Raw genomic sequence first — 18,721 nt, 5'->3', positions numbered from 1 at the left:
ACTTCGATATCGGGTATCGATATCGATATTTTAATCCTTGATCTTACACATGCAACTTCTGTTTAGTAACTTAATAACAGTGGTAATTTTACCCAAAATAACCAAATGTTATGAATAGGAAGATGACAATTTTACCCGCACATCCAGGTACCCGCAAGACCCTATCATAATAAACAGAGTCTTACCCGGATAAATGATTAATAGGTAGGATATGAGTATTACTCATTAAAAATTATATGGGTATAAATAAGATATGATTTTTAAGTACCATACTCAAGACTATATCTATAATCTACCCCATTTAAAATAATTAATCATCGTGATTTCTAATGTATTATCCCATATGTTAACCTGAAAAATTAGTACAACAATATCTCACGAAATACACTATGTATTCCAAGTGTTTAGAGAAGATTTATGGGGGATGAATGAAATGTTGAAAGACACTAGATATTCCAAGTGTTTAGAGAAGATTTACCTGTATGAATGAAATTAGAGGAATATTTTCCATGTGACATTGTTGATACCAAAATATCTTCCAAGGTTTGTAATTTTTTGTTGTGACATTGTTGATACCAAAATATCTTCCATGTGCAATATTTTCTCTCTATCGAGGTTCTTTCTTTGACCATAATGATAATTTCTCAAGACTGTATTCGATCAATATGAAGTATATTCTCCCCAATCTGACCTTGTCAAAAGCTGACGATGGTAGATGATCTTACCTTATTTTCTCCGCCATACTGCAAGACTATGAAGACTTATTGTTCAGACGATGAGAAAATTAGTGAGGAAGCTCTATCTAGACAATATAGCGACTCAATGTAGAATCTCTCCGTCTATAGCAGTCCAGGTGCCACCCAAATGTTGTGGGGTCAGGCAGGGAACAGTAAAAAAAAAAACGTAGCAGTTCAGGTGCCATGGAAAACAGGCAATGTTCGAATGTATTTTCCAGGGTCTCGTAGAGAACAGGGGTGACTTGAGCACATCTCTGGTAATTTCAGCTTTTCAAATTGTTTCCTTTTTAGTACTCCCAAACTCTCCTATTCTCAAATAGCCTATGGATTGCATATATATAATTTGGCTGCAAATATGTGTACTTCGCTTGTGCTCGAGTTTATGGTCTATGTTGGTGTAATCACATTGTCAAACCATCACTATTTCCCTTTCTCACTGCTGCCAAGCTAGCATGTCATGGTCCACTTGATACGGTCATGAATCTCGGATCTCGACTTCTCCAATGCCCTCAAGAATCACGTTTCTTCTGCGGGCGATGTTTAGGTGAGTATATAAGACATTATCCAATTCCTCATAGTGTGTTGTCCTATACTATCGACGGCATTCCAATTTTTTTTTTTCTTACTCTGGGTGGAATGTGAATTGAAATAGGATAGCTTGGCAATTAGCTTATTAAACTGGGGATTTGAAGATGCTGGTCCAGTTTCATCAGAGACCAGCCTCCTGGCTGGAAATGAGCCCCATCTAAGGGCACCCTTTGGAAAATTATGTTTGGAATGGTTGAAGACCTCAAATTCTGCTATCCTCTCTTTTGATGTAGTCAAACCAGTTTGCCCCGATTGGTGTTTCTATTTGTTAATCTAAATGGCTCATCATCTTCCGCCCAAAAAATAAATAAAAAAATATTCATCATCTATATGACCTTGCATATCACGCCTCGTATAAATCCCCTGATCTTTGATATTTAGCTACGTTCCATAATCTCAAGATTTAGTTTGATATTACAGAAAGGGCAACAAGTTATTGTCCCCTATGTTAGCTTTTGTTGTGTGTACTGCAAGCTCTTCAGTTTTGCTTGATATTCTTGATTTCCTTTATATAACGGAATGCGCAGTTTATCATGTTTGAAGAAGGATTTTCTTGTTCTTGTGGCATATATAGACGTGCATCTTGAATACAAGGCTTCGATCTGTCATCTATTTTCAGTAAGAAACTTATTTTCCGCTTTTGTTTCCAGCCTCAATAGAATTTTTATTTATATGAGATCTTACTGATTTTTAATTTTTATTTTGTTTATGCTCTACTGTTCTATTTTTTTTTTTTAATTACCTTTAGGATTGCAGGAAATGTCCATTTCGGTCTTGGGGCTATAGTATTTTATTATTATTTTTGTCAGTAAGATTCTTTGGAAGAGCTCCTGGAGCTATGGTTTGTGATTTTAAAGACTAGAATAAGAACGTAAGAGATGCAAGAGCACTATAATTTCAATAAGGCTCAATGTACTTTCTCTCTTTACCCTTTTTGACAACTTTTTATGCATGTAATAGTTTTTTTGTTTCGTATGTTTTTTGGATTTTGATCTATTTGGGGTCAATTGATTTTATGTCGGGATGGTATATTGGCTTGCCTTTATCTCTTCTTTCAGGATGGTTTGGGGCTGTTTAGCAAACCATATCTATGGGTTTCTAAGAGTTTGTTATATATTCTAGAATGGTATATCCTCATGGATTAGCTCTCACTTTCTATAAGGGTAATTATCACTAGTTTCTTTTACAATATGGTATATTGGCTTTCTTGTATCTTCTTCCAGGATGGTTTGGGGTGGTTATAGCAAGTGATTCTGGTTTGTTCTTTCTATTGGATTTTTCTTAGTATAAGGTACTTTTTTTTCCCTTCGAGCACGACATTTGGTTGTGCAATGGATCAGTGGTTTGATTTTACACGGTATTAGTATTTTTAGAGGCTTGCGTCTCAGTTTCTCTATAGGGATTCCCTCTGTGGTGAATCACTTGTATGTCAGGGTTTCTCTCTCTGGTATTAGTTCTGCCATGGGCTTAAAATTTCGGGATGTTTGTGCAATTGATCAGTGGTTTGAATTTATATGGTATTGATATTTTCAGGGATTGCGTCTCAGTTTCTAGCGACTCTTCTGTGGTGAGTCAGTTACATGTAAGGGCCTACTCTGGTATTGGTTCTGCAGTAGACTTCTATTTTGGGATGGTGTATATTTCGGGAGGGTGTATTAGCTGCTGTTTACTTTTTTCTCTCAGGTTAGTTTTGGTTATGTTAGCAACTGGTACTAGATTTTTTGTTTTTAATATTTTAAGTTGAACTGTCAAGGATGGGATATGTCTCCCTATATTAATTCGTAAATATTTCCTAGACGTTGGGCTTCCCTTTGGTGCTAACTGATTCTCACGAGTTATTGGTTTAGGCTTTTTTTTTTTTTTTTTTTTGTGACGAATGATTTCCACTGGTTGAGTTATCTGTTGCATTTAATCAAGGCTTGGTATGTTGGTTTATTTAATTATTGTGTTTTGACCGTTTATTATTATGTTGTGGGTAGTCAAATAACGTGGGAGTGTTTATAGGATCATGGACTTGGTGATAAGTAGATGAGTAATTATAGGATCTGAGCTTATTACGTTTTGTTATAAAAGGCACACCAAGTGTTTGTGTAATTGTTCAATTCAGAAAGAAATGAAAAAAACCTTCCCAGACTTGCTCTTTATTTTTTTTCAGTAAAGTTTTCTTTCTCTATTTCCTGTTTTGATGTGTTGATTTAGGGACCGTATCCAACAAGTGGTATCAGAGCGTCAGGGATGCCGAAGCAAATACCGTCGCCGAGCCGGGTCATCGCGGATGTAGCGATGCAAAAGGGCGGAAGAGAGCGAGTCATGACGCTTCAATATCCGTTGCTCACACGGAGCAACTACGGCGCATGGTCGATCAAGATGCGGGTCAACTTGCAAGCTCAATGTGTGTGGAATGCTATCGAGCATGACGAAGTTGACGAACAAACGGATAGAAATCTTCCGGGACTCCTTGATAGATGGCCGCGAGAGCCAATCTATCTGTGCGGTCATCAGCTTCGTCGTGCTCGATAGCCTCCCACACGCCTTGAGCCTGCAAGTTGACCCGCATCTTGATCAACCATGCGCCGTAGTTGCTCCGTGTGAGCAACGGATATTGAAGCGTCATGACTCGCTCTCTTCCGCCCTTTTGCATCGCTACATCCGCGATGACCCGGCTCGGCGACGGCATTTGCTTCGGCATCCCTGACGCTCTGATACCACTTGTTGGATATGGTCCCTAAATCAACACATCAAAACAGGAAATAGAGAAAGAAAACTTTACTGAAAAAATAAAGAGCAAGTCTGGGAAGGTTTTTTTCATTTCTTTCTGGATTGGACAATAACACAAACACATGGTGTGCATTTTATAGCACAACGAAACAAACTTAGATCCTAAAATTCCTATAAACACTCCCCACGTTTTTGACTACCCACAAACAATAATAATCGGTCAAACATAATAACACATACCAAGTCTTGATTAAATGCAACAAATGGTAAACATACTCTTTTGTTTTTTTGGGAGATCTGCTATGCAATGTGTGAACTTCAGTATGTTGTTGGCCATGTTTTCGATTCTTCATTCTCTTGAGTATCAAAGGTCCAGAGGAAGATGTTTGATACAAAGATCCATGTAAAGGTATCTGGTAACCATATATTTCTTATTGTGGGTTTCGGTTTATTTATGTCACCTTTTTTTTTATGTGTGGAAGACTAGGCCCTGTTCAAGCAATTTCTTTAGCAAGGTCTGATCTCAAAATTTATTTCGTGAGTTAGTCAAGAAACACACTATCTTTATCTTCTAAGGTATAATAAATCGTGCCATTGCAGTCCGCTAGTTCGTTGTCGTGTACACGTATTTCAGGTTCAAAATTAGAAATCATATGATTTTTAACTATTGTGTATCTAATCTAATTTTTCTCAACTATTCAGTCCAGCAAGTTGACACAGGATAGTCCAGGAGGCTAAACAATTCGATGAACATGGCTCGGATTTCCTTCCCTTTTCTTTCTACACTATTATATCCTTCCACAAATTAATTTTCTCATGACCGTGGATAAATTCTTATTTTTCTGACAAAAGTTGTGTTTAGCAAATATTTTTCTGTCGTGTCCGAAAATCGTAATTGAGGGGTATATAGGATACAGAGGAGCAGGTTGGTACAGGGGGGTCTAGGAAGCTGAACAAGCCACCCAACGGCTCTGAAAATCCCCACCGATGAATGATTTATATTTGTTGCTACAGCTTTCCTAATAACAAACATTTCTCTGTGTTACTTTAGTATTTTGCAGCCTCAAATTGAGTGGAGATAAAAGTTAGTATTCACTTTTTTAATTCTCTGTATCTGATTCTTTCCTTTATAATCTAATGTCCATGGTTTTATTTTCCGTGCTTGTTGTTTCCGTTATAATGCCTCATTCCGCTCTTGACTGCCTTGGTAACTTTTGGCAAACTGTTTATGTAATTGTGTTTAATATACATAAGTTCTACACCACTAACATTGAGAAATAAACGGTCTAAAAAAGAGTGAAATCTTATGAGGAAGAAGGGAAGAGGGTCTGAGTGAGTTTGTTCGTTACGGTGAGTCAGGAAACTTTGAGCGTGCATAGAGTCTTGTTGAGCTAATCTCTGTTATCATGTTGTGAGATTTGTGAACTATTAGTTTGAATGTTACATTGTTCATTGATGAGTATATCCTTCATACATTTCTCGACGACAATGGATATTTCTGGTTTATTCTTGTTCTATGATTTTTTTTTCTTCACTTATATGTATTATGCTAGTATTGGACTTGGATTGGTACTTTTTGAAGGTCTCGTGGATTGGTGGATCGTTGAAGGTCTTGCGGATTGGTGAAATTTACATATTGGGTGGTCCTAGTCTTATAAGAAATATCAGAACAGCACGAAAAAAAAAAGTCACAGAGCAATACTCGACTCTTTCAATAAGACACGCTTTGTTGAAAATACAACTGTTCCACGTCTACCAAAATAATCCAAAAGCCCGATAGTACTCCCACCTTTGCTGCACGCTTTAACCTAGAATTTTTACGGGGCATGTGGTAACAAGTTTTGCAAAGACACCGACAAGTTAAGATCGAACTCCAGCCTCAAGAAAAGCCACTACCAAACCAACTTGGACGGAGCAATTGGTGATGATTCAGGCGCTGAATAATGTCCGCAGTTTAACAAACGGGTCTCACGTTGATCTCCCCCTTTTTTTTACTGTTGCCTGGTCGAGCGTGGCATACAACAGCTGCATGAACTCCTCGTGCGTCACTTTCTCCGGTGTTAGGATTCACACACCGCAACCAGGACCAGCGTCGTATTATTCATGTTTCACTCATCTACCGTTATACTTGACGAAGGTATGAATGTCTTTCATCACTGCACATAGTCCAAATAAACATAACATATCAAAATATGTAACGAAGTATAGTGAAAAAATTGTCACGAATTCTCTATATCATGACTATGTTGCCATTGCATTCTTTGGTTTCGTGACACTATTGTCACTGCTTTTTTTTTTTACTTCGTGACAGTGTCACTAGGACAAAAAACGTTATCCGGTGCGACGAATGTCGCACCGAATACTTCAAATGTCGCACCTAAAAGTTTATTAGGTGCGACGGCGTCGCACCAGATAACCTGTAGCAAAAGGCATTAGGTGCGACATGTCGCACCTAATAGTCATACTTCTATGTGCGACATATCAGGTGCGACAATGTCGCACCTAATATGTTTTTTAAATTAAAAAAAATTACAAAATCAGAAATAGAGAAGGGGGGGGGGGGGGATGCTGATCGATCCAGGCGGCGGGGCGGGGGGCTGGTCCAGGCAGCGGTGGGGCGGGCGGGTAGGGGGCTGGTCCAGGCGGCGGTGGGGCGGGCGGGCAGGGGGCTGGTCCAGGCGGCGGTGGGGCGGGGCGGAGGGCTGGTCCAGGCGGCGGTGGGGCGGGCGGGAAGGGGTCCGGTCCAGGCGGCGGGGCGGGGCAGGCTGGGAGAGAGAGACAGAGTGAGAGATGGCCGGTGAGACAGAGAGAGAGAAATAGAGGGGGACGTACCAGGGAGGGCTGGCAGCGGCGGAGCGGAGAGGGACGGCGACGGGGACTGGCTGAGAGAGAGAGACAGAGTGAGACAGTGAGAGACGGCCGGTGAGATATAGAGAGAGAGATGGGGACGTACCAGGATGGGCCGGCAGCGGCGGAGCGGGGAAGGACGGCGGCGGGGGCTGGCTGAGAGAGAGAGACCTTGTGAGACGATGAGAGAGAGAGAGTGAGTGAATGTGTGAAAAAATGAGAAAAGTCAGGTTTAAAACCCTAATAATTATATTGGGTGCGACAATGTCGCACCCAATATGAAATCCCAGATCCAAAAAAAAATTCGGCGGGATTCGCTGACAAATTTAATTTTAAAACTCATTGGGTGCGACATTTGTCGCACCTAATACCTTTAGGTGCGACAAATGTCGCACCTAAAGGTATTAGGTGCGACATTGTCGCACCGAATAACACTAAACATTAGCGAAATTTTTAGTCATCCGGACGAGTATCCGGTGCGACATGTCGCACATAATATGGGCTTAGGTGCGACATGTCGCACATAATATGGGCTTAGGTGCGACATGTCGCACCTAATACCCTTCCGCACCCAATATGTTAATTTGTAGTAGCGTGTTGCCACTGCATTCTTTGGTTTCGTTATTATGTTACAAATTTCAGCTATAGATTTCGAGACAACATGGTCTCGGAAATGTTACTTTGGCCAACATTGTCACGAAATATGGGGTAAGAGTGGAATTTTCGTGACAGTCATACTAGGAGTTCACTACAGAGTTCATACACCAACGTTTTGTCATTTCTTGTTGTCATTTCTTCAGTATGGCCTTGTTTTATTGTAGCTAGCTAACTAGTATGCTGTAAAAGTGCATTTAATTGCATGAAATTTGAGAACTTTAGTTTTAATATCTTCAGATCATTCATTGTTATTTTTAACATATTAAAACAGATTACGGAGTCCGAAATGTAGAGGACCCATACTTGTAGTACTGTGAAAAGTAAATCAATTCTATAGATTCATAAAAGGCCAACTTAAACGTTTGATATTGCTAAATAGCCAACGTTTGGTAAATCTTAGGTAAATAGTCATTTTCATGTATTTAGAGCCGTAAATCTTAGATAAATAGTCACTTCCATATATTAGATCACATTATTATTTACGGTTATTTATCTAAGATTTACCAAACGTTGACTATTTAGCAATGTCAAACGTTTAAATTGGCTATTTTCCTATCAGTTCATAAAACTTATGAAGATATTATGATAAATTTATGAAAATATTGTCATATATCTACGGAGATATTGTTATAAATTATGAAGATAAAGTTATTAAATTATGACGAGTTTTTATTTATTTATAAATTTATAGATGAATCATAAACTTATCAAGATTTTTCGCAAACATGTTTGATATTTTTTAACATAATATTTTAGTGACTTGAACTTATCTCTGTTAAATTCATAAAAAAAAATGCATGGATGAATAGAGCCCGTATAATATGTAATAATAAAATACACTAGAATGTTAAATGGGATGAGCGACTAATGTTCCTAAGTAAGTCATCATTTCATTTTTATGAAAACTTGAATCAATTTGGTTGCCGTGTTTGCATGATCGCGCCGGATTTGGTTAGCTGATTATAGTAGGCAAGTTCTTTTTCAAAATACACTTCAAATCAATATGTGGCGATCTTCTCTGGAAGCCTAGTCAAAAATCGTTTTACGGTTTGACTCCCTATAAAAGAGATATTTTACCCTTAATTAACTCTTTTGCGCATTATGTGTTTTCACGAGTTCTGTGAGCGTAAACACGTGCTGTGATTGTGAGTGCGGGTACTTATGTCTTGTTTGTTACCACTTATATGTGAGCGATGGAGGTTGAGTTTGTAGTGTAATATTGTAAAGATCATGCACTGTTATAAACGAGAATCAAATTCTGCGTGGAAGTAAGAGAAACTCATATTTATTGGGACCCGAGTTGAGATTCATAAGAAGACTTAGAAAAATAATACTGAAGGGTTGATTATTCAGCTTAGATTGTCATAAATTACCATTGTTTTGTGAATTTTTTTTTTTTTTTTTGCATGGGGATTATCATTTCGTCATATGTAGATATCAGTGGTCGAACTGAGTTACTAATTTTGATGTGTTCTTTATCTTTATATATTTACTATTGTGCATCTAATCGATATATTTTTTATTGACACACACGCATATCATGTTAATAATGCATTATAAGTGACATCACCAAACAATAAATACAAAATTTCATATATTAATACAAATTTTCGGACCCTACCAAATTATTAACTTACTGGTAAAAAAAAACACTTCATGGGTGGACCAACATTCCATAACCGCAAATAAGATTTGGATCTTAATAAACCAAAACACGACCTTTGTAAGGCTCAATGAGGTATTAACATACCTTTACGAGTTTCCTCGTCCCATCCCTATAAGAAATATATATTGAAATAAATTAATAGAAAAAACAAACCCTTTTTTTCACGAGTTCATTTGAGTACTTAATTTGTTATTGTGGAATTTTCTAAAACTAAATAAAGATAAGAAGATAAATTATTATTTTATTGATACGAAACATCAATATTTATATAAGCTAGCAGTGTAGGAACTTTATAAAACGTTATCATCATATAATGCTTAATTCAGTGTATACTAGCACAACGGAGAGATATGATAAATTAATACCCCAAGTTAGAGAAATTTTAGAGAAATCTTAACATTACCACTAATGATTGATATCATTATTTATATACAAAGCGGTAAAAATATTTAGTGTTTTTGATTTATTGCAATGTAAACTTATTCTTTACAAATTGCAAAAAAAAAATACTTATAATATCCTCCATCCGTTAGTACATGCCCATTAAAATAGATGAAAAGACACGAGTTAACAATTTAAGTTAGCAAATTTTAAAAAAAATTAAATATAATTTTTTGTTATTATGTTAAAAAAATTAAAATTATATATCTATCTCCACTCTTTCTTTCATCACCATGAACATGTATATTTATAAATACATGATTTGTTATTTAATTATTTTTGGCAAACTTTCATATTTATAACATTTTATTTATGATTAATTTTTATTATATTAATGTTTTAGAACATAATTAATTTTGAATTAAAAAGGACATAAAGTGTTTTAAACTCTTTATTTATTGATACTTTAATAATTTTATAATTTATTTTAAAATAAAGAGTATTCAAACTTTTTTAGTGTAAAACAAATATTAAAATAAACGAAGATGCATTAGAGGGAAAGAAGATACAGACCAAGGAGAGAGAGAGAGAGAGAGAGAGCAATTTTTTATTTATTTATTTTTAATATTATAAAAAGTTTATGTTTACTTTCTAACTTTGCTCACATAGATAATTTATATGTGTATTTCCATCGATTTTTTAATGGACATGTCTTAACGGAGAAAATATATTGTAACATTGAATATTATTCTCGCAAATTTTAAAGAATGAGTATTAAATTGTACTAAATAAAAAATATTCAATATATATTTTGCCAATAACTCTTATTGGGACAATTTAAAATTTATCACAATGTTTTATAATACGTGATTGAATTCCGCTTTCACCTAAAAATGCATGATAGTGATGTGCCCTTTGCGGAAAATGTCATCGCTCTCATTAGAAAGCAAGTAGTTCTAGACCGCGTATGTCATACTCGAGCACTTGACTAGTTTTTTATTTATTTATTTATTTTTTATTTTTTTTATTTATTTTTTTTTATTGTTTTTGCCATCTTAATAGCATCGATTTGTTTATGTTGAACATTTCTTCATTGATGCACCCAGGTCATGCAGTGTATCCGCAATTTCTATGTTACATCGAAAAATTAGCTCAAAGACGTAAGATTATCAAATACTTATAAATGCCGTTATCTTCATTTTTCTAAATATTTTTTTAAGGCGTCTTTCAATTGCAGAAATAACAATGTCTCAATATCTCGTGGCTTTGCTTGACCAGCTTTTATGTAAGTAAAGATTTTAAATTATAGCATATTATATTGTTATTCTAAGTTTTTTTTTTATTATTATTATTTTATAATCGAAACCGATTGTTGTTTTAGCTTATCCCTGTGTTGTTTATTAAATATAACCATTTATTATGGAAAAAAAAAAAACAAACATAAATTTGCGGGGAAATGTGAAGTAGGAAAGCTTATCTTGTCGTTCTAGTAGTACCATTGGATTGGATCAATAATGGAGGCGTAGAATAAACCATATGTGATGAGAGAATATCCTCTTTCGTTCCCAACAGTTTCGTCTAAAGAAATATTTTCTGTCATTTGTGCTAGAATTTAAAAAAGAAACTAATAATTACAAATTTGCATTATGTGGTTGAGGATGGGGTTTGGTATCGTCATGGTTATGGTCCCATTATATGTAGCTTTTCTATTAGTGATGGATACTCTTTAAGTTTGGCAACCTTGGGTATGAGTTTTAGGCTCATTTATTTATGTTTGCTATTTATCTAAGATTTTTGTCTGAAAGTGATTATTTACTTAAAATTTATCAAACATATTTAGCAATGTCAAACGTTTAAATTGATTATTTTTTTAATTTTCTGTTTATTTAAAAGCTTTTTTTTTTATATGTGCATAAAGTCTTTGAATTACTATTACAATGTTTAATTAATTTTATGAGTTGGATGATCTATACAAACCATTTATTTGTAGTAGGTTTTTAAGCGTGCCAAAAACTATTAAAATGATCGTAGTAGTCATCTAGCCAATTTCAAACTTGATTTTAAGGAACTAATCAGCGTTTCGTTTATTTTGATAAATTAGTCATTTATTAAAATTTACTAAAAGATAAAAATGCTATAGACCCTGCTGTACGATTAATGAAGCCACGTTACCAAATGTGACTAGATTTTAAATATACTTAAAACGTTGGCTAGATTGGGGCGAGTGAGGTATTTATAGAAAATGTGGACTTAGGACCGTACGAACATGCATACTCGAAGGCCCATATATCGGGCGTTAAGGGCCGTGGAGGTTTGGCGAGTGATCCAAGGCAAGAGATCAGTTAATACCTATTTGTTTGCGAGAAGGCTCGGGCAAAGCCATATGAGCGAGGAAGCTCTTTTTCAAGAATTTGAGAAACGAGCAATGGTTTTCCCTTACTCAACCAGCGGCCTCGCCCTTTCTTGACGGGATTCCAACGAGGAGGCTCGGCGAGTGGCCTAGTATCACCTTGCTTAGATATATGAAAAAGGGTTTTTTCATTTCTTCGAGGAGTGAACAGTGGTTTGATGTGATGGGCCTTATTATTGGTATTGATGGGACACCTAATCTTATAAAAATATATAATTACCATGTCTTGATATTTTTTTTATATGTGATTAATTTTTTTGAAAGTGATAAATTACTTATATGAATCATCAAAAAATTTAACAACATTGTGAAACTTTCTTTGGATAACATAAATTTGACTATTTCGTTGAAAATTTACGATTTTGACAATTTTACTAATTAATTACTTTAAAATCTCTATTTTTATATAAATTTTACTGATGAAAATGTGTTTAATCTGGTAAGTTTGTTATTAATTTAATTCACTAGATGATAGATGAATGGTTAGTTGTTTATAATACGCGTGATTGATATATCAAGTTGAGAAAGATGACATTATGAATTGGATCGGATAAACACAAGAGAAAAGTAAATCATCCATAAATGTTGGTCCTAAACATTGCGTACAGAATTTGAACTCGGACTCCTCCTGTACATTGTTATCGGACGGCAAGTCAGACTATTTTTTAGTCAGTTTAGGTCGTGTTAGTTGTCATTTCTTAATTATCTTTATAATTTTACTTAGCTTTAGTCTAATGATATAGTTTTCTTGTCTCTCTGAAAGAGAATTCAAGGGCAGTATTGAAGATCCTTCAACTCGGACCTAACATGAGGATTGGCGTGGGATCAGAATAGCGCAATAACAATTCAAGATTTATTTATAATGAAAATTCTAAAAAATTAAAAACAAATAAAGTGTCCCCATCTAAATATAGTAATAATAGTGTATCAATAGCTTTGTGTGTCAAATATCCTAAGAAAAAAAGGTTGTATAGTACGCTAATATTTACAATTTACAATGAGTCCCGTAAGAGATGACCAATGACATCACAAATTATGTTAATGGGCTCATAATAAGATATGATTAAGAGACATTGAAAAGAAAGAAAAAATACTCAAATAACTTGCATCATCATAAATGGAATGACCGAATACAATTATTTTATTTTTTGCTTGAAACAAAAAGTTGGGATTGACCTTTAAGGGTCCCACAATGTGGGAAGAAAGAAGAAATGACAATTTAGCGCGTGTAGATATGCTCTGTTTAAAAACGCGCGTGATTGTCTCACTAAACTAATTTGGCAAGCTTTCGTCATATTATTTATAGTTTTTATTTTTTATTTTTATAAAAAAAAAAAAAAAACAGTACTTGGTACTTACAAACAATTGCTCTGTTGTATTTTCTTCGTCAATTTGATTTTTGGCAACAAAGCTCCGAACAGCAAATCGTCATTCATTCTCAGCAAAGACACCATTTTCAAGAGGTGAGCATTACTTTTTTCTTTTTCTTTTTTGAAGTCTTGTATTGCATGGTTTTTCTCTAATGTGGTGATGCGTGTTTTAGATTTGCCCGTGGGTTATTTGTGTAAATATGATATGCTCAAAGGAGCTTCCTGAAAAAGAAAAAAAAGGTTGATAGAGTAAAACATTTCCAGCTTTGGAATTAGCAAATGCGCTTATTTGTTGATTCTCTCTTGGTTCTGTATTCTGAGCTGAGAACTTTTTGTGTATCGCTTTTGAGTTTTTTTTTTTTTCTTCTTCTTCTTTTTACTCTTCTTTTTTTCTTTATTTTTTTGGAGGAATTTTTACTCTGTTTTAGATGCAAGTAAATATGTCTCTACGAGATTGCACCACCAGTTGGGACAATACCATTATTTTTCTCCCTATTCTCAGATACAAATAAAAATAAATAAAGACTTGAGCATTATCAAAGATAGTATAAGTGTATCATCTATTCCATGTATACAAAATACACAAAAGTTTACATATTTGTGAAGCGAACATTTAGTTTTTCAGTGAGCGTTAGTTTTTTGGTCTGATAACATGTATTTGGATCTGGAGCAAATTACATGAAGTATCTACTATCTATAACTACACGTGAATTTTGCCTCTATCTATTATTAAGGAACTCTGTTTTCTTCACACAGACAAGCTAGAGAGCAAAAATGTGAAAAAAATAAAAATATAAATAAATAATGAACCACCAAGAGGGCCGGAGTTTGTGGTCCGGCGAGTGTTTGTCGCCTTTTATCCGTCGAAATTCCGTCGAGCCGATGAGTCCAATCTCGGCCAATAAGCAGTCCTTTTCGCGGTCCTCGTTGTTCTGCACCAGCCTTTACCAGTCCTCGTCTTCGAGCTCAGAGACAACTCGCCAGCTCGGCAACTTGCCGTTCCTCCCGCCTCCTACGCCCACCCAGTCGATCTCAGCCGTCGATCTGAGCATCAATGATGACGAGGACGGCGGCGGTGACGAATCAGAGGCTATGATGAAAGACTTCCTCAACTTGGACGACGACGAGCCTCAAACGTGTCGTACCACTTTAGCTCTCACCGAGCAGTTGGAGCTTCAATACCTGTCCGACGAGCTCGACTTGGCCATCACCGACCATGGAGAATACCCTGGGGTCGATGTAAGTTTTTATTTTTATTTTTTATTTTTATTATTTTATTTTATTCATTCCAATTTACCGATTTTTGAAAACGTACTCACATGATAAAGAAAGCAAAAAGATGAATAGATTTAACACGTCACGAGTTTCAGACGACATAGCACCATAAGAATGAGTGAGACAAAAGAGCCATCATCTTGATGAAGCATATTAAAATAATCATACTTAATAAGGTTTTTAAGATTACGAGTTACTAATTGAGTTTAATAGATTTGTAAAATAGCTAAGGTTGATTTAAAATGAGTGAAATAGTCATTCAAGGATCAGGTTTCAATAAAAATTTTGATCTTATAATTAAATTTTTTGAAAGTAATAAATAGCGCTTATATAAAGTGTCTAAAAGTTTAATCATGTCAATAAATTTTTTTTGATAACGTAACTTTGGCTATTTTACGAGAATTGAAATTTTGACTATTTTACTAATAAATTAGTTTCAAATAACTATTTTGTATTATTTTTCCAATTATACCAATGCTGGATTGTTTCGAAATAAAAAAAATGAAGGAAATATACGAGACATATCAGCCTTCGCCGGAGCCAGTGATGAAGTTGGTGAGGTGTGAGAGTGCACGGTCCGTGGGGGAGTGTGTGTCGGACCACCCGTCCCCCGGGACAGCTGGCAGGTCCGGACACAAGCAGAGGATGCGGTGGACCCCGGAGCTTCACGAGCGGTTCGTGGAAGCTGTCAACATGCTCGATGGAGCCGAGAGTACGCGATTGTGTCATTTATATTCACCTCTTAATTGTATCTATACACGCTTATTTGGTTCTGATTATATATATATATATATATATATATATATATATATATATATATATATATTTTTTTTATGCAGACGCGACTCCGAAGAGTGTAATGAAGGCTATGAACGTTGAAGGATTAACAATTTATCATGTCAAAAGTCACTTACAGGTACTTTTGGTGTGTGCCGTTTGTTTTTTTTTTTTTGAGCTTCTGTTTATTCCGTGCCTTTTTCCCGCTTAGAAATACCGACTCGCCAAATACATGCCGGAGAGAAAAGAAGGTAAGGAAAGACAAGGAGAGGAAAGCTTTGGTGGTGTTGTATGTGTTTCTCTTTACAAATTGTTCCTTTTTTGTGTGTGTTCGGAACTTTCCAGAGAAGAAGCCTTCTGGCTCCGAGGAAAAGAAGACGGCCACAAGTAGCCGTGAAAACGATGGTCGGAGAAAAGGGTCGGTATTATAATTTTAATTTTTTTTTTATTTTTTATTTTTTGTTTTGTTTTTCTTCGGTTTTTGGGTGAATGAAATCGCTTTTTATTGTAGAAGCATCCAAATCACGGAGGCTCTTCGTATGCAAATGGAAGTTCAGAAGCAGCTACACGAGCAACTCGAGGTATGCAGAGTTGTGTGTATAAATTGACGAGAACATGCATGTCGACTAAGGCATGGTCGACTCGCATGTTCTCGTCAATTTATTTTGGACATAATTTGCCCATTTTTAAGCAATATGTTGTTTTTATGTCTTATTTCAAGTTTGTCAACAAACCAAAATTATATGCAATTTTTGGAGTATTAAGGAATAGAGTACATAGACAAAAACCTAGTATCATAACGCCGTTTTGATACTTTTTTTTTTTCTTATATAATTTCGATCCTTGATATTAAAAAAAAATATTCTATAAATAGCCTCGGCTACGGCAGGGTAGCAACATTAGGCCCGAAATAAATGTTTTGCAGTTTGTCAACAAAATTATAGTCTTTCGCTTTGTGCCCCTTGATTTTTTTTTTTCTTCCATACCCCTCCCGAACTCAAAGTCTAGCTCCGCCACTGCAGGCCAGGCTCATATACAAGCCGCACGGCCTCCTCAAGGGTCCTAAATCTTTATAATTTTTTTTTAGATCTTGTATATTTCTAGTTAAACTTTGTGATGACTACACATTTTCTCATAGATTGCTAAAAAGTCCTTTTGGTAATACTTATTCGACGCAGGTCCAGCGAGCGCTACAGCTGCGAATAGAGGAACACGCGAGATACTTGCAAAAGATCTTAGACGAGCAAAACAAAGCCGGGAATTCCTTTGCAATTTCCTCCTCCCAAGCCGTGTCGTCGGTGACTAGCCCGGCCCGCCAAGACTCGGGACAGAACGAGCCTCCGGGCCTAGAAGTTGGCCCATCTGCAGACTCGAAGCCCAATGCCTCTTTGGCATCTCCGACACCGAAGCGAAAAGCCATCGGAGTCGATGATTGTGACCGTGGACCGAAGGAGATCAATAAACGGTCGTGTCTCGAGATTGCTGAGGAATGACCGATGAGCAATAAAGGAGAATCTTGCGTGTGGACTGGGATTTTCTTTACTCAAATTTGTATGTATATAGTTTGTAGTAAATACTTGGGTTTGTTTCGATTTAGTTGATTTGTATGCTGTGTTTTATTTTTGTTTTTTTTTACTCCTATCAATTTTGAGTGAAATTAAACTTTGCCAGTAAAATAGTTGTTAGCTCTTTATCGTTTAACGGTCATGAATATGATTGTGATTCGTTTCAAGGACAGTTAACGTATGAAGCGGAGCAAAATAAATGATTTTCGAGGTAAATATTAATGAATTATGTGCCGACTAGAGGAAAATTCTTCAAAGAAACATACAATATTATGAGCTTAGTAGAAGGAAAAAAAAAATACTAAACACTAAAGTCTTCTTTACAATTTATATTTTTTGCTTTGTTTTTTCTTCTGATATTACAGATCGCTGCTACAAACTTTCAACGATTTCTTGCCATCGTTGGCCCAGATCTGCATCGACGCCAGGGCCGGCCTTGACCTAAGGCGGGCAAGGCTTGTGCCTTGGGCAAAAAAAAAAATTATTTTACACTTTTTGCCTATTTTTAAGAAAATTTATATTTTTTTACCTTAAAAATTTACACTTTTGGCCTATTTTCTAAAAAATTTACATTTTTTACCCTGAAAATTTAAGTTTTAATTAGTATTATAGGGCCCCAAAATATTGAATCACCTAGAGTCCCCGGTGAGTTTGGGCCGGCCCTGGCCGCCGCCATCACCTCTGTGTGACTCGGAGGTGCTTCCTTCGCTTCGCTGTATTTGGTCGCCGACGTTGGTGGTTATATAGCCCCGCCACCACACTTGTGCTTCTCCGGTGACCTGAGATGTGCGGCGAAAGAGCACCGTTTTCGTGATTGGGAATTTTTCAGTGTCGTCCACCACAGTCTCCGGTCCCGTAGCTTTGGCTCCAAGAGGATCTAGCGAGTTGTCAAACCATCAGTTTGGAATTGTCATTGTATCTCCTATTTTACTTTTTCTCTTGCGATTTGGACCGAGTTTATTAGGGTTTTAATATGGCTTTATGTGAAAGTCGCCTTTGTTTGGATAATTTTTATAATTATGCTGAAAGTAAACGCCAATCTTTTAATATTCTAGTAGGTATTGGTTTTTGGAGTTAGCTCACCCTCGCGGGATCGCGACCCTTTGTCTCATTATGCATTATGGTACTGGTACTATGTTTCTTTGTTATGATCGTTGTTATGATCTTGGAGACGGATTTATCATCTGCCACCATCTTTTTAAGAGAGTTTTGTTAGATTTTTGTCTATACAGATTGGAGAATTATTTCCTTTATGGTCAACGGGCCGCGATTGCTTGGTTATTTTCATCAACCATCGTAGGTATTTTGAAAGAGCCAAAAAAAGTGCTCGAAGCATAATGTGCCTGTTGTTCTTCTTCGTGTCGGAAGTAAGAGCAAATTGAGCAAACATCAGTACTTAGTGTTAGATCCCAGCAAACTTGAATTTGTGTTGTGTCGTGTTCAAATATGTCCTAAGCTCTATACATGGGTATTTTACCCTTATTCTAATAGAATGCTCTATGTTATTTTGTCAAAAAACAAAAAAAAAAACCCTTAAGCGACCCTTTGAGATAGGTTTTGATTGCAGTCTAATTTTGAATATAAGAGCAATTTGTAAAGCTTCAGATCACATAATTCAAAATTTACACTAGATTAGTGCTATTTTTATACCATTTATTGTAAACAGGCTAGATTTACATAAACTATTCAAACATTGACACTTTTGCAGCTCCTTAAATTTGAGCAGGGTA

General features: G+C 36.0%; 1 protein-coding gene and 1 long non-coding RNA gene across 4 annotated transcripts; both read left to right on the top strand.

Moving 5' to 3' along the window:
* Positions 1-1,193: 1,193 nt before the first annotated feature.
* Positions 1,194-5,200, top strand: LOC149379563 (uncharacterized). 2 transcript variants are annotated; one of them, XR_016294071.1, is made up of 4 exons: positions 1,194-1,281; positions 1,390-1,943; positions 2,074-3,008; positions 4,746-5,200. It is a non-coding gene; the product is annotated as an uncharacterized LOC149379563 (long non-coding RNA). The 2 variants fall into 2 exon arrangements; XR_016294070.1 differs by lacking the exon at positions 4,746-5,200 and having other exon boundaries at positions 2,082-3,188.
* Positions 5,201-13,336: 8,136 nt separating this feature from the next.
* On the top strand, positions 13,337-17,172 carry LOC149379562 (myb-like HTH transcriptional regulator family protein). 2 transcript variants are annotated; one of them, XM_089604461.1, is made up of 8 exons: positions 13,337-13,467; positions 14,131-14,613; positions 15,157-15,361; positions 15,489-15,565; positions 15,638-15,677; positions 15,772-15,844; positions 15,941-16,007; positions 16,605-17,172. In XM_089604461.1, the coding sequence occupies exons 2-8, from the start codon at positions 14,179-14,181 to the stop codon at positions 16,917-16,919; spliced, it is 1,212 nt and encodes a 403-aa protein (XP_089460587.1). In that variant the 5' UTR covers positions 13,337-13,467; positions 14,131-14,178; the 3' UTR covers positions 16,920-17,172. The 2 variants fall into 2 exon arrangements, with proteins under 2 accessions (XP_089460587.1, XP_089460586.1); XM_089604460.1 differs by having other exon boundaries at positions 15,938-16,007.
* Positions 17,173-18,721: the final 1,549 nt, after the last annotated feature.

The sequence above is a fragment of the Urtica dioica genome, chromosome 12 (genome assembly GCF_054948205.1).
Source record: "Urtica dioica subsp. dioica isolate 48M chromosome 12, U.dioica_male_clone48M_v1_H2, whole genome shotgun sequence".
In the NCBI taxonomy this organism is placed as follows: Eukaryota; Viridiplantae; Streptophyta; class Magnoliopsida; order Rosales; family Urticaceae; genus Urtica; species Urtica dioica.
The sequence above is the reverse complement of the archived record's forward strand: the minus strand, read 5'-3'. Positions and strand labels throughout refer to the sequence as shown.